The 16750-nt window shown below is 45.1% G+C and overlaps 2 protein-coding genes across 4 annotated transcripts in view; both read left to right on the top strand.

The window, feature by feature from the left end:
• The window catches only part of LOC142804040 (uncharacterized), a 59394-nt gene extending 55876 nt beyond the window's left edge, over positions 1-3518 (top strand). The window contains exon 3 of the mRNA XM_075890551.1: positions 3379-3518. Within this exon, the coding sequence (XP_075746666.1) occupies positions 3379-3483 (105 nt within the window). The 3' untranslated portion in view covers positions 3484-3518. The remainder of the gene's footprint in view (positions 1-3378) is intronic.
• A 1781-nt stretch (positions 3519-5299) lies between these two features.
• Positions 5300-16750, top strand: part of LOC142804039 (uncharacterized) — a 118336-nt gene continuing 106885 nt past the window's right edge. The window contains exon 1 of one of the 3 annotated variants that reach the window (XM_075890546.1): positions 5300-6204. In XM_075890546.1, coding sequence (XP_075746661.1) covers positions 5875-6204 — 330 coding nt within the window. In that variant the 5' untranslated portion in view covers positions 5300-5874. The remainder of the gene's footprint in view (positions 6205-16750) is intronic. The other 2 variants (XM_075890543.1, XM_075890548.1) reach the window with 2 other exon arrangements.

Genomic DNA, 16750 nt, shown 5'->3' with positions numbered 1-16750 from the left:
CGGTGCATTTCTTGACTGAAAATTTTTCTCCTGTAGTTGTGGCTTCTCCGTAAGAATTTGGTGCTATCCGCGGTGCATTTCTTGGCTGAAAATTTTTCTGCTGTAATTGTGGCTTCTCTGTAAGAGTTTGGTGCTATCCGCGGTGCATTTCGCGAGTGCATGAGCGACGCTGGCCGTTTTAATTAACGGAATGGACCAAGCCTAGCAGAAGTCGAGCGCGGTGCTGCCGTGCGATTAAGAGGCCGTTTTAATTCTGTTTTAATTAATGGAATGAACCGCGCATTACAGAATTCGTTTTATTTACGGAATGTACCGCGCCTAGCAGAAGTCGAGCGCGGTGCTGCTGCGCAATTAAGAGGGCGTTTTAATTAACAGAAGGAACCGCGCCTAGCAAAAGTCGAGCGTGGTGCTGCTGTGAAATTAAGAGGCCGTTTTAATTAACGGAATGAACCGAGCCTAGCAGAAGCCGAGGGTGGTGCTGCCGTGCAATTAGGAGGCCGTTTTAATTAACAGAAGAAACCGCGCCTAGCATAAATCGAGCGTGGTGCTGCCGTGCAATTAAGAGACCGTTTTAATTAATGGAATTAACGTGCCTAGCACAGGTCTAGGCGCGTTCTCTTGCTGTGTGCGCAGCTGTGCGATTAAGATATCGCGTCTCAGTATTAGGGATTATGGGGAAAACTGAATAGAGTCGCAGGAGGTTATGAGCTGCCCCCTCCCCCCTTACTTTTCTTTTTTTTCTCTCTCTCAGCTGATCGTGTCGCGTCGACCGCACGCTACGATGGGGGACGCTACGCTTCCCCTAGCTGTGTCAGCACAAGACATATCGTTCGGACTCGTATATACATGTGATGAATAAGTGTTCCAAGGCTGGTTAATCGGGGTACGTCGGATATGCTACAGCTATGTGCGCCTGGAAGGCTCCTTTATCGAAGCAGATGGAGCGAATTAAGCCCGACTTACGCGTACCTGTAAATGGGACCCGGCCGATGAGCCACCGTCGCTTACAGGGCCCCACCCACAATAAGCACAAACTACCAAAATTCCAAATAATGATTGTGTATTGTTTCTCAGCTCAAGAGTTTAGTATACAACATTAAGAATAAAATGACATAATAAACATGATAATGACAATAATAATAATACAACATAATGACAACATGAACATAAGAATAAAATGACATAATAATAAAACATAAAACATAAGAATAAAATTACAATATGTCTCACTACGCACTAATCACAATTAAACTGGATACCGGCGAGCAATTACCTCCATTAATCGAAGAAAAGGGTCTTTCACGTTGGGACGTGCGTTAATTGATTTCCACCAAAGCCAGGCGAGGTGAGACGGCATAAGTGAGGTAGTCGTCTTGTTGCTGTTGCGCACGAGACGGCGTTTGGCCTTTTGCCATTCACTTTCAATCCTTTGCGTCTTGGCGCCTGTCGTAGGATCGACGAAGTTGACACTGTGGTTCACGGTGTGCCAGTCCAAGTTTAGCGGTGTTCCGTTGACATCCACAAGTCTGGGTATGCACTGGTACGCGGCCCACTCGTCGCTGTACACCGTTGTCCCGGGAAGAATGTGCTTGGCTATCAGTGAACCAAGGGTGGCAGCATCCCTTTTATTCATTTGAAACAGCCTCAACTCCTTCGTGGACATGTTCAGCATGCCGAAAATCCACGGGCCCTTGTTAGAAACACCACCGTAATTGTTGCGGCGCCTTGAAGGAACACTGTCGCCAGTCAGCAGGCGACCTCGATTCGCCTTGCGCCGACCCCTCAACAAGCATTCGTCGATTTGGACGACCTCGCCCACTCCACCCATCGCTGGCTGTGCGCGCAGCTTTTCGAGTGCTACTTCTCCTATATAATTCTCCAGTCGGTCCGCGTGGAGTTGCTAAATTTAAACTCCTTCTCTGTAAGCTCTCTCGTGTTCCTTGACGAGAAGCCTTTAACCATGGCGTACATGAGCCATATTATTTCGCGTCGAGAAAGTTTACGTTAGGACGACCAAGTACGTTTTGACAGGCAAAAAAGGAACCTTGGCCTTGTCTACCCTGCAGAGCCTGCGTCCCGCGGAGCTGGAAAAGCTGGTTCCTGCAACGATTGCACCTGAATGTGGGTCTGCTTCCTTTCTTTCCCGGGCGATTGTACGTCACGACTTCTCCACCGCGTCCTGGCTCACCTGGATCAAAGCAGAGATCCTTGCAAATACCCCAGTACTCGGATGTCGGTGGCCGCCCCATTGTTGTTCCGGCTGCCTGAGGTCGAACTGTTGGTCGAAGCGATGGCGCAGGCGACAGTCCGATTTCACGAAGGAAGGCCTCTTCCGCGGCAGAGTACCTTATGATGTCGGCGATTTCGACAATGCTGGGGTCTATCCGTGGCGTGGCCATGACAAGACGCTTCCTGATTTGGTAACAGTGTAGCTTGCATGGCTAACGCTGTGGCATTTTATAAGGGTCATGAGGTGAAAGGGGGATAGAGCGCTCTAACGTTGACAGGGCGCCTACGTGATGCAGCATCAGCGGGGAAAGAGGGGCTGGGTCACGGCGCCGACGTGGCACGAGCATCTGCGGAGAAAGAGTGGATGGACCACGGCCCTAACGCTACGCGAGCACCTGCGGAGAAAGACGGGATGGGCAAAGACGCCTGGAATAAAAAAACATAAAAAAGCCTTTTCAGACCTCGAACCTTGGCTGACATGGCGCCGACCCGGCGCGAGTGTCTGCGGAGAAAGAGCGGGGGGGGGGGGGGGGGGCAAAGACACCTGGAAAGAAAAAAACACAAAAAAAAAGCCTTTTCGGACCTTGAACGTCGGCTGACATGCCGCCCACCCGACGCGAGTGTCTGCGGAGCGGAGAAAGAGGGAGGGGGGGCAAAGACGCCTCGAATAAAAAATAACATAAAAAATCCTTTTTGTACCTCAAACGTTGGTTGACATGGCGCCGACCCGAAGCGACGCGAGCGTCTGCCGAGAAAGAGGGGGTGGGTCACGGCGCCGACGCGACGCGAGCATATGTGCGAAAATCCAGGATAGGCGAAGACGCCTCGAATCGTACAACACCTAGGTCACGTACTCCACTTCGGTGCCCCTCCTTTTCCACAGCAACGGTGACTTGAGCGGGAGTGCGAACGACGTTACGTGATGCTACGTGATGTGACCCACGTATCACGTAAACAGTACACCACCTAGGGCACGTACTCCACCTCGGTGCGTTGGGCGTCGAGACATGGACAAACTTGCTCACGTAAAGCTCTTAAATTTCCTTATTTGGTGCTCCCTATCTCGGTCGCAATCCTTAAGCTTTAGGATAGTGATCCTTATGAAATGTCGTAACGTTAGTTGAGCAAAGTACATTGTCACCATTTCAGGAGGCATCGCGTTATTGGACTGTCGAAGACGCCATCGCTTCGAGCGGCAGTTCGACCTGCAGACAGTCGGGAACAGCACAGAAGCGGCCGCCGACATCCGAGTGATGGGAAATTCGCAAGGGCCTTGGCTTAATTATGGTGACCCAGGATGCAGTAAGTAGTCACATACAATCGCCCCGGCAAAAAAACGAGCAGACCCACACTTCAGGTACAATGGTTGCAGGAAACAGCTAGCTGTCCCAGCTCCGCGGGACACTCACAATGCTGGGTAGACAGGGGCAAGGGTCCTTTTTTTTTTTTTTTGCCTCTCGAGACGTACTTGGTCATTGCACGTCTCAACGTGAAAGACCCTTTCCTTTAATTAATGGAGGTGATCGCTCGCCGATATCCCGTTTAAGGACCCTGCCCTATCGTGAGTGATGAGCGTGTAGGGAGACATATTATGCCATTTTATTCTTATGTACCCACCCTATTGTTTTATACTGCACTCTTGAGCTCAGAAACAATTTGTGCTTATTGTGGGTGGGGCCCTGTAAGCAATGTCGGCTCGTCGGCCGGGTCTTATTTACAGGTACGCGCAAGTCGCGCTTAATTCGCTCCATCTGCTTCGATAAAGCAGCCTTCCAGGCGTACATAGCTGTAGCATATCCGACGTACCCCGATTAACCAGCCTTGGAACGCTTATTTATCACATGTATATACGAGTCCGAACGATAGGTCTTGTGCTGACACAGCTAGGGGAAGCGTCGCGTCCCCCGTCGTGACGCGACACGATCAGCTGAGAGAGAGAAAAAAAAGAAAAGTAAGGGGGGGAGGGGGGCAGCGCATCACCTCCTGCGACTCTATTCAGTTTTCCCCGTAATCCCTAATACTGAGATGCGATATCTTAATCGCACAGCTGCGCACACAGCAAGAGAACGCGCCTAGACTTGTGCTAGGCGCGTTCATTTCGTTAATTAAAACAGTCTCTTAATTGCACGGCAGCACCACGCTCGACTTCTGCTAGGCGCGGTTCCTTCTGTTAATTAAAACGGCCTCCTAATTGCACGCAAGCACCACGCTCGACTTTTGCTAGGCTCGGTTCATTCCGTTAATTAAAACGGTCGCTTAATTGCACGGCAGCACCACGCTCGACTTCTGCTAGGCGCGGTTCCTTCTGTTAATTAAAACGGCCTCTTAATTGCGCAGCAGCGCCGCGCTCGGCTTCTGCTAGGCGCGGTACATTCCGTAAATAAAACTAATTCTGTAATGCGCGGCTCATTTCGTTAATTAAAACGGCCAGCGTCGCTCATGCACTCGCGAAATGCACCGCGGATAGCACCAAACTCTTACGGAGAAGCCACAATTACAGCAGAAAAATTTTCAGCCAAGAAATGCACCGCGGATAGCACCAAATTCTTACGGAGAAGCCACAACTACAGGAGAAAAATTTTCAGCCAAGAAATGCACCGCGGATAGCACCAAACTTTTACGGTGAAGCCACAAATACAAAAAACTTTCCTGCTAAATTTAGCGGCAGTCTGGCAACCACTTATGCAACGCCAAGAGGAACTTTACCGCGCAACGTGTGTGTGTGCATCTTTCTATGTTTGTTGCATGGTGTCTTATTCGCGCAGGTGCAACCGTTTTCTAAAAAAATGACCCAACAAGCCTAATAACATGTCATTCAACAGGCTTCGCTTGAAAACGTGCCTCACCTGTTATCTCTCGCACGAAAACGCCGACGTTGACGAAAGCGACGAAAGCTTCCCGCTTTTAGTTATGCATGGGCTTGTCGCTGGGTGGATGGTGTTTATGACAGTACGACTGAAGAAGAAAAATCGCGTAAGGTGTGTTGAATAAATTGTTTTTATGTATTAAAAACATACCAGATTTGGGATTATAGTTATTATTTTGTAAAAACAATTTTGTTGCATTGATAATAACTGTTTTTTTTTTTTTGCGCTTGCGTTCTCTGACGTTTGGTGAGAGCACTAGTTTGTTACGTAGTCGTGACGCACTTTCTGAGGCCAGGTTTCGCGGAGTGTCCTCAATGGTGTCCTCTCTTGTCAGAGCACGGAGTGTACGGCGTATATATAGGTGTTCTCTGGCTGCGCTGTTCCAACCTCCAAGATCAACTGTGGGCCGTCCAGCAAGCCCGCGAGTCGGTGAGGAAACAATGGTTTACAAGGTCTCCGGTCCTCCTCGGGGCGGCATAGGCCCAGGCCACGAATTTGCGGGAGTTATTAATAAAGTTGTTACCACCAGTAAAGTCAAAATGGTTTTCCTTCCTCCACGATCATCATCATTGCGAATCAAGATGGCAGCGCCTACAAGACTCGAATGTGGTTGAGGCGCTTACGCTCAATTGCCGTAGATAAGACACGTTTCGGAGTGTGGCGCTATCGCCGTGTGCCGGTTTCCCGGTTGTCTATCATATCTCGTTATCCACCCTACTTGCAAGCTTGAAAGCGCTGCTGTAAAACCTACTGGTATTCGTCTCGTAGCAGTATCACCATGCCGTCTGTGTGCGCTGCCGACGGCTGTACGAGCACTGGCGGCCGAGATGATGTACTCTTTCACAAGTTCCCACGTGAGAAAAAACAAGCTGATCAGTGGATCGCTGCTCTGAAACGAACTGATTTCAAGCCTTCAAAAACTACAGTTATCTGCTCCAAACATTTTCGTGACAGTGACTACCATCGGAGTTTATCTTTAATGCGCGTGATGGGAATTCCGGTGAAATCTGCTCGACTAAGACCAGGCGTGGTGCCCTCTATCTTCGATTATGAACAAAGCGAACTGCATTCACTGAGAACACCACTCTCAAAAGGACGAAAAAACCAGGTAAGTTTTAGCGCATGCAGCTACGTATATTGACTCTATGGTTATAGCTGCGCGCCAAGAGTAGGGTAGCTAGAGCGCTATCAAGAAATAAAACCTATTCTAGGTCGTGCTTTCCGACGTAGGGCTCATGACGTCTACGTAGAGCGCGTGCTTGTTTGTGCGGGCGTGCGTGAATCTGGTTTAAACTTTCCTGCCGAAAGTACAACGGCAGAGGGGGGAGGGGGGCGCTATTTCACACTCCTGTCTAGAGTTACTGTATATGCTACTTAAAGGTAGCATATACAGTAACTCTACTCCTGTCAAGCATTGCCAACCCCTACAGCTTAATAAAGTTTTTTTATGGCTTCTGCGCCGTCATAACTGCGCTGAAAACGTGTTACAGAAGGGGGAAGGGGGATATTTGACTCCGCGAAACGTTGCCAACCCTTACAGCTTAATAAGTTTTTCTAGGACTTCTGCGGCGTGATAACTCTGCTGAAAATGTATTACTCAGAATCCAACTGATTCCACTTCATCTGGTTTAAGGAGCCCATTTTCTGTTAGTAACCGGGATCATTTAGGAATCCATTGCCATTTCTCAGCTGGAACCAGTAGGAACAGGTCCCAGTCTTGTTTTCACCCAAATCACTCAGCCCTACGCCTTCCCTGTTGTAGCTGGTTTCAATGAGCATGGTCGTTGGACATTCTGAGGACATCTAGAGTCGAGTAGCAACATTACTTTACACTGTGCAACTTGCAGTTCTGTCTTTCGTGACAAGATTGTCGTAATAATAAAGAGACCACATCAATCAGGGAATTCATGAGGTGTCATGTATATAGAATAGCTCTAGCCCGATTGTGTTAGCTTGCCTGCTCTATTTCTTTCGAAGAAAGAACTGGCATTTTCGCAGAACCAGTGGCTTTGACTTAGTTTCGCCCTTAATCTTATCTTTGAACCTTTTAAAGTTCTTTTTTTATATACTGTTTTACCTTCCTATGACTTATGTTTCTATACTGTTTTACCTTCTTACAAATTCTGTTTTTGTACTGTTTCACATTTTTATGAATTGCATTCCAAGGTGAGAATTTGTAACTAAAAGTCCAACTTGTTTTAACTGGTTTAAGAAACACATTTTCAGTTGGGAATGTATTCCCAGTAAGCTACTGGGACAAGTAGGGAATGCATTCCCAAGTGGGAAAATATGTCCAGTGGGAAACCGGCCCCATTCTTTGTTCGTGCCCGAATGTACAGTATGGTCCACTCTTTGAAGGAACACGGCAACACGTGGCTCGCGGCCCGCGTGGCGCAAACTGGCGGCGAGATTTGTAAACGCAGCACATGCGCATAGTCGCAAAAGGGTGGGTTTCGCCTCCTTTCGTCTGCTACTTCCTGCTCTGGCGCTTTCTGTGCGCTGGATACCGCGTTCGCTTTTTTGCGGTGCAATTCATAACCCCGCCACTCTCCCTGCCCCTTCCTGGGTAATAAGCGTGCAGAAAAAAAAAATAGTGTCCATTGTTTGTTGTTGTGCTTTCTCGGCAGCTTTGTTGTGATTCCTACCACGGCCACAGCAGTCAATTTCAGATTAGAGGCGAAATGAAAAAAAAAAAAACCAGCAATGTGCCTATAGTATTTAAGAAACGTTAAGAAAACGCGTGTTTGAAAGTATTTCAATGTATCCCACTACGGCGTGACAGAAAATTATATAATTACTGTGGATTGCAATACCCAGCTAATTTCTGACTCTCGTTACATTTCGTTTTCTTCGTTAAGCACGCTAGAAGCACTTTATTTGGAATATACGATAACACTCACTTTTCTAAAAGTCATTACGTTTCACCAATACGCGCTGAAAAATGGTGTACATAGAAAACTACAGAGTGAATAAAAAGTTTCTTTTCCTATAACTTTCGTGGTAGACAGGTCGAATGAAGTCAGATCTGTAGCCTCGAAACATTTGAGCAATGCAAAGGTAATGAAACACATTTGTGTCCTGTGAAACACAAAATGAAATGCAGATTTGTGTAAGCAAAATAGGACTACACGTGACAGAACTATGCACTGAAAAAAAAAATTATATTCGTAATGCTCATGATTACGCTGGTAATGAGAAAGCGGCCATTTCGCGATGGCAGCGACAGCATGCTGGCTGTATTCTTTGGTGTACAACTCGTCTATTTGAAGCCTTTTGTCCTCGGGTACTCTAGACATGCTGCTTCTAAGAACTAGCTCCGCAGAAAATACGATCAGCGAATCAATACGCCTCCAGCTATGGAATTCTGTGAGAGTGATAACGAAGCCTATCACTCGCGTAGCCTGGTGTTTATGCCCACCAAAATATAATCGTAAGCTTTCCAAAAAACGCAGTTTGAACTAGCCAGTCACTTTTGATAACAGACATGAAAATCGATGGTCGATGAAGCGAGCACAGCAAGCTTGTCGTTAGCACGCACGGAGCGTAGGGCGGGGAGGTAGCAGACGACGCGAGCAAGTACGGTCCTTGCGATTCTGCGCGCATGCTCCGCATTTCGAAATCTCGCCGTCAGTTGGCGCCCTGTGGACCACTGGCCACGCGCTCGCGTGTTCCTCCTAACAGTGGACCGTTCTGTACATGTATTCCAGCTAGCTCAAATAATCTTTAATGTACAAATATCATTCTAAGCACGTCGAACACTCCAAAAGATTTCATGTTAACTTAAGAAGAGTATCATGATTTATTGCTATTAAAAAAAAAAGTCGCACCTCCCAATAAGCAATTGCTATTGTATAGTTTACTTTAATCAGCACTGTGCTTGCCCCGCCGCGGTGGTCTAGTGGCTAAGGTACTCGGCTGCTGACCAGCAGGGCGCGGGTTCGAATCCCGGCTGCGGCGGCTGCATTTCCGATGGAGGCGGAAATGTTGTAGGCCCGTGTGCTCAGATTTGGGTGCACGTTAAAGAACCCCAGGTGGTCTAAATTTCCGGAGCCCTCCACTACGGCGTCTCTCATAATCATAGAGTGGTTTTGAGACGTTAAACCCCACATATCAATCAATCAGCACTGTGCTTGCACATAAAGTGCAAAGTTTAGCTCCACTCGGCTTTTATTTAGTCCTGAAGTTTCGTGCTGCAGCTGATGCGTCTGTGCCATTCACCCGCAACCAAAGGAGGAGTGTTGTTGCAAAATAAATGAGGTAACATGTTGGAGGCATGCCTCTGAAAAGTCATATCAATTTATAACACAGCACAGCAGACCAGCCATCTTAAAATTCGTACTACGTACACTGTCTGGAGAGATCATGCCTAGCTGTTCTAATGCGATTTCGTTGAATTCACCATAGTGGTAAAAAGGAAAGAAATTATGGACAGTAAGGTGAAAACATTTTTATTTCTGCTTGAATTCACGTGCCTACACATGCGACAAGTTTGAGAATATTCACTTGCAGAGCAAATACGGCTTTTCAATACACGCGTTGCTTGTTGCGGACAGAGCTAGATATACCTCAAAGTTATTTAGCATGTCTTTCAATATACAAGTATTGCACGGAACTCGTTCTTGTGATACTCAAAGACATCAAATTTTCAAGCACTTGGCACAAACCCATACACAAACATATTACAGAGATGTACCAAAAGCAATTGTTTATAATGAAACGTTTCATTGTCTCGGCACTCAAGACATTCTGTACTGCATTATATTTACATCTTCTCTAGGATACTAGGCAACTAGCCCTCAAAGCATATAAGTCATGTAATTACTTTCAAATCGCCCCATCGCAGACAAGGCAGGTAGTGCACCATTCCACACACATTGGATTCATCTCATCATAGACAAAAACAAATCTTGTCTGGCGTTCACCTGTAGTTAAAGTTTTCCAGAGATGAAACTGTCGAACAGTAATTTGACAAAATTTAATTTACGCATGGCACGGCTCCACTTTTTTTTTTTTCAAAAATGGCGCAACTCAGCTGCATGTCCCCTGTTCGGTAGCTAGCCCTTGCCACATGTGCAGTACAATACTAACATCATGCTGTGTTTAGAAATTTTCTGTATTGGTCATCCAGTATTTTTCCTGGAATAAATATTGCGAAAATAAAACATAATTCATTTCAGTTTATTTTATACATAATTTTTATGCTTGATTACTTATTCAATGTTCAAGCGTATGAGATACGAAGCTAATGTGAAGGCTGTCGTAGTAGAGAGGGTGTGTTTTTGTCGGCAGTGTGTCGGTAGTGTCTGCTGTTGTAGCTGTTAGCTCTACTACATATTTCATCATTGCATGGAAGTAATTGCAGTGCTCTACACAGCACTATCAAGCAGGCATGCTCCCAACAAAATGACAATATTAAAGGGGCCCTGTAACACTTTTTGAACATGGCCAGAAAACGTTGCCGATCAGTAGCAGAGGTTCCCGAGAGCATGTCAGTCAAATATTTTTAATGCAGCACACGGCTTGAAATTCACAATAAATTAATAAAGTCAGCTAGAAATGGCTTTCTCTTCTTTCGACAAATGATGCAAGACGCTCGGATATCACTCGTAGAAAGCCATCCATCAGCCATTGGCTGATTTGAACATGGCGCTCGTACATTATAACGATTACTGCGAGAGGCCATGAATTGTCCACATGTGCGTACGTGATCACACTGAAAAAGCCACGTATTCGAAGAAAAAAAGCGTGAAAGGACTCGAGGTCACGAGGCACACGTAATGTGTTCTCGTAGCTCATTGCGTCCTCCCTGCTTAGCTTCCAGCGCCTTCATCGAGGCGAGAGAAGAGATATTGGGATTGCAGCGTGTGACAAATCTTTGTAACTTCACTTGTTTTTTGCGGCGTTAAATTCGTGAAGAAATAAACTCTTTTAGTGAATCTATTCCATGCTTACTTGAGAAAGTGTTTCAGGGCCCCTGCAACACCCTGAGATCAGTCGGGCCGTGACAGACGTGAAGGATTGATCACATTTTTTTAGTATTACTGAATGTAGTTTGTAGAACCGAACGTAGTTGAATGTAGTATGAGCGCATTGTGTTGCACACTTGCATGATGCAATAATCTACAATAGTAAATACATATCAGGTCAGGTAAGACTTTATATTACTATAAATAGGCAAAGAGGATGACGTGTAAACAAGAAAGGATAGCTAGTTCCAGTTCAACTGGTCATTCTCTTGGTGGCCAATTAAGTGGTACTCTGACCAGTTGCAACTGGAATGAACTGGGACCAGTTAGTTCCCAACTGGACCAGCTAGCTGATACCCATTAATACCATTTGAAACCAGTCAGATTGTCATTTACACATCTTCAGTTGGGTAATTGTTTTGCTACAATTCTTATTTTTATTCCTGTTCATTCAAGCTGGCCAGCTTTTGTTACACCCTTGTTCATTTTACGTATGCCGCCTTTTTCATCCTGTTGATTAATTTTGCTTTTGAGAATGTTTTCATGATCCTTGCCCAGATATGCTTGTGTGATACCAAGTGCTTTTCCTTTTTTGCCCAGTTTTCATGCACTGCTAACAGAGCCTGTAATCGTTAGCTTGAAAAAAAAAAAGGTTGTTAGTGCAAAAAGAAAAAAACAAAACTGAAAAGAGCGTTGAAATAAGAGAAACAGCTTATTTTTCGAGGATGAGCAGTAGCCATTTCGAGAGTAGAGACTACATATACGGCATGTTTTTGTCACAATAAATATCGCTCGGAAGTAGCGCTCTGTGCATCGTTGTTGTGTGCCCGTCTTCATGCGCTTTACCTGTACAGTCACTTATATGTTTGATCATTTTTACAGTATTTTTTTCTGCTGCTTTTTCAACATCATGGTTCACCAATGAGTCCATTTTTACATATTAATCAATTATAAAAGGTGAAAGCACACTGTGGACAATATCTTTTGTTACATTAAATGAAATCAACATTCTTCACATTCTGTGCAGTATCGTGAAAATTTTTTTCTTTCGGTCAGAATGACATCGGAAAGTTTTCAGAAAGAACGGAAAATTCCCTGCATCTTTGTTAGCATTGGGGAGGGAGCTGAAGCATAGGCTACTGAATAGTATGACTGACAAGGGGGAGCAAGAGACACACAAAGACTTGACTAGCAACTTTGCTTTATTGGAAAACAACACCATCCAGGAAAACCCACAGGCGCATGCACTGTTAACAAAAATAAAAATCAACCCACTTGAAAACTGAGGTTCTACTGCCAATGCGACAAGAACCCACACTCAATCATAATGACACAATGAAATGGTTGTAGTGCCAACACAAATGTTAGGTGCGTATCACGGCGCTGCTTGAAGAATTTTGCATTCCACCTTGCCTCCTCCTCCACCAAGAATTTTTGTAGGCAATAGCAGAACATATCCACAGTTTTTGCAATGGCAGTGGCGATCAGCCCCGCTTGACATGTTCAATGAATTGTGATGTTTCTTGGCAAGAATTTCTTTACTGTTGCAGAAATATAATGTAATCTTGCACAGCCAACAATGTAACACCACTTCCCCCCACACAGCGCATGCCCACCCACAGAGAACTTAGACAAGCATGCCAAACCAAAGAAGCACTGACCAAACATACATAATTAATGTATTGTGAGCTGAAAACGCTGTTAACTCAGTTCCATTGTTCCTGTAGCTTCGCTATAAATGACCTCACCCACACATGGTTGCTTATAATTGTGGAAAGCAAGGTGGGGCATTCAAGGTAATCAATCAAGTTCATTTGTCAACAGTTTGAATTTTCTCAGGCCGTAATTTGGCATAAATGATGAAAATGTGCAAATTAACCTGCCCTATAAATTTTATTCAGACCCATCAGCCTTGAAGAATCATCACAGTTGACCTTCAAAGAAATGCTGAACAAAAAGCAGAGAAACTTACGAAAACTGTGAAGTTCTTCTCAGAAGAAGAAACTGTTTCGATAAACAAAGTTAATTTTCATATGTTTTCATATATTTTCATTTAAATTCTTTTAAAGTTGCTCTCTAAAAGCACAACCATCGCACACACCAAGTCATGATAGTCAAACAGATCATGTAAAAGGGGGTTTATTTCTTTTCGTGCCAGTCATCTTGGGCATTGTCACTCTCAACAACGCAAGCAAATATATTTCAGAACAACTTCACAGCAGCGCCAGAGCGTGAAGCAGCACCAGATCTGGCCTATGAGTCAAGACAAGCTGTACAAACACCGCAAGAACCAGTGTGTGAGCCGGGCCCTGTTGCAGATAAATCTGTTCAAGTGCGACAACTAACCCGACACAAAGGATCACAAGCAGATGAAAAGAAAATTCTGTCGACAAGTGTCGGGACAAGTTGTAGAAACATCATTAGAGCCTGCATGTGAGATGGGACATGTCACCAGTGCTACGAAAACAGGCCCTCATGCTGTTCCTTCAGGTATGTCTCCATATTCAACGTAAGAGTAACAAAAAGAGGTTTCACTGAAAGGGTGAAGCAATGAATGTGATAACAGCAGTATGGAATGTTCAATAGTATGGAATGTTCAGCAGTATGGAAGTGAAGATAGTATCTTGCTCCTTTAGCATGTGATCTGGCGTCATTCTACATCACACTGGCATCTGGAAGTATAATCGCTCAAGTCAGCAAAGCAACTTTCATGTTGTCTGTCGCTTAAACGCAAAGCAGTGAAAGTGAAGCAAGCACACGGTAGGCTAATCAGCTAATCTTTTTGCATATAGATACGACTGCTCCCGTTTGATCAACGCTTGCAGTTCTTGCCCGTTCAACTTGCCCTTCCTGTCTCGCTGTCCTTCATGCACTTTTGGGATACAGAGATAGTTGGTGCATTCGATCTCTGCTTGAGTGGCGACCATCAACAGCCCTTGCATGCTGTCACTTGGACATAAAAGGTGCGATATTCGGGATGACATCAATTTACACTTCATAGGGAACCTGGCGGCGATTGCCAAAATGTGCCTCAAGTGTCCATGTAATCTGTCGCTATGATTATGCAAGGTCTATGCATGTTGTTCGTCCTGGTCATTGTGAAGTGCAACTTTGAACCTAATATCTAACCTAAACTAAATTATATTGCAAAGACAATCGTTTCCATGAGAGATGTGCTTTCAGAGCCCTTCGGCTATTGCATTCATTCTGCAAAAACAGAATGCACTGTGGGTCTCTGTGTTCATTGTTATAACGACGCCACATATCTTATCCCATGGCATAAAGTCAGAAAAACTTGAGAATTCATTGCAGGCGATGCCCAATGTTCGTAAACCTTGAAATTAGGTCCTCACATTCTGCGGGCTCCATTGCATCTGCCGTGCTGGTCACCGTATTTGTGCCCGGCACAGTGGTTCTTGGCCTAATAGCTGAACCACTTTTGTGGAAGCAGAGCAGGGGGTGTGCAGCATAGGAGAGAGCAGGAGCTTTATTGGCTGTTCTGGGTAAAGGGGTCTACCAAGGGTAGTGCAGGCGAGCCCAAGTCGTGCTGGTGATATGTGAGGAAGGTTGCAATGGGCACTGGTGAAAACAAGGGAAAGGTGCATTGATGCCATCAGCGCTGCTGTTTAATCACAGCATTGCGATTTTAAGTCAATTGAATCTGCCTGTCTTTATTTCTTTCCTTTTTTGCTGAGAACACATGTTTGGTTGAGGAGGGCCAAATTTGTCGATTTTTGGGTTCAGTTTATATAGTAATACCACAAGGCGCTTATAAGTTAGTTGTTGTTTTTTTTCTGTGGAAACTTGTTTGGTTTTCTTTTAAAGTGACCAATAAAGAAAACTGCATTCCAAAATTTGTGATGCAGAGATAAGTGTGCACTTGGATATTGTGTCCATGCTACTTTCAGAATTTTGTGAAAAAGTGCATTTACACAGAAGTCGCAGGGGATATATATAACCATTTCAGCCGGTATCAATGTTTTGTCTGCCTCCTTAACTTTCTCAGCCACTCAGGTTTGGCGTAGCGTATCATCGTGACTATCTCCACATCAGCAACATGTCAGCGATTACATCATCTGCGGGCAGTCATTGCATGAGCTAGGCTTCCATTACGTGTCAGTTGTGTGACTTGGTGGTAAGTGGTGTGGGAGAGGAAACATGGTGCGAAATGTAGTTTAGGTAAATGAATACGCGATGACCACAATAACTATAGAGACGAAATCGCATGAGTGGAGGGCTAAGGAGGAGTTTTGTAATGCAGAGGACCATCTGAGTAGAGAGTCCTACCTGTTGTTGCAAATGGACGACATTGGATTACTTGGTAGCAGTAGAGACAAGCTGTAGGGACAAGCTGTAAAAAGACGGGAGCGGGGTGCGGGAATTTTTTTTTTTGAAGGGAAGCATAGCAATGGGAATGCCACAACAGTTGCTCCAATATGCTATGTTTGGGTCAAGTTATTAGATTCACACTAAAAATGAGGGAAACTGCTGTGATGTTCTTCCAAAACACTGCCTTCAAGATTCTATGAAAAAAAAAAAAAAGGCAGCCTTTCACAACCTCGGAGGTTACAATGGTTCATGCCAAGTAGTAATGGTCAGCACCTCATCTCAAGCAAGAAGGAAGCTGTAGGAGTCGCCAATCACTGACGCACGTTGTGTTGCCTCCGCAGTTTTCAAATGATCCTCGTTTTAATACCGCAGTACTCGGCCCAAATTTCTTCTCCAATCGACGGAGGAAGTTGAACGGAACACCTAAATACTGACATTTCCCGAGATGGGCCCGCTTTCTCGGCACTGACACCGATAATTTTGAGTTGCCACGCAAATAAACCATTGCATTTGCCGCTTTAGTGACGGGTGAAGCTAGGTTTGAAGCGTCGACGTGGACGTATGGGGAGCACCTGAAATGCCTTGACGGCATGTCTAGCATGACGATGGAGGTTGTAAGAAGATGTGTTGCCGGAGGACTTTACCAAAGATATGCAAATGGAGCATTGTACCATTGACGTTGGATGATTCAAAGAGCACAGAAAAAAAACATCATGAGAACTACGGAAGGTATTTCAACCCTGAAGAGAATCATCCTAAGAGACACTGCTGTGCCAACACGCACTCATGGGGACAGCAAGTGGGTAGGTCAATTTTTGCACAAGGCAGTGGCAGCAGCAGAAACTGAAGCTCGTCTGACGTAATTGCAAACATCCGTTTCTGGTTTACGCAGGTGCTGTTTCATTGGGAAATCCACTGCATAATGCTAAGCACTTTCGGGCTTCATCAAACACAAGTGATAGCTCAACTTGGTGCATCTGTAACGGACCTATCAGGCCTGGCGCGCGGTGATTGGCTGAAGACATCAAGGATTACACTGTCTCAAGTTTTCATCGCTTCTGACTTCAAACAAACATGTTCATTTTGCACAAGGCAGTGGCAGCAACGGAACCTGAAGCTATTTCGGCGTACTTCTAAACAGCTGTTTCTGGTTTACGCAAGAACTGTTTCATTGGGAAATTTGCTGCCGTAAAGCCACATACAATAAACTCACAATAATTCAGAATCTGATAATTCGCTGTTGTGTTCTAGTAACAGCACAACAACTGTAGGAAGTGACAGAAAAGACAGGAAAAAGCGCTTTTTCCTATCCTTTTTGTTTCTTCCTGCTTTTGTCGCACTGTTACTAGAACATGACCA

Source organism: Rhipicephalus microplus, chromosome 3, assembly GCF_043290135.1.
Source record: "Rhipicephalus microplus isolate Deutch F79 chromosome 3, USDA_Rmic, whole genome shotgun sequence".
Lineage (NCBI taxonomy): Eukaryota > Metazoa > Arthropoda > Arachnida > Ixodida > Ixodidae > Rhipicephalus > Rhipicephalus microplus.
Note: the sequence above shows the minus strand (reverse complement) of the source record. Positions and strands in the feature narration are given on the sequence as shown.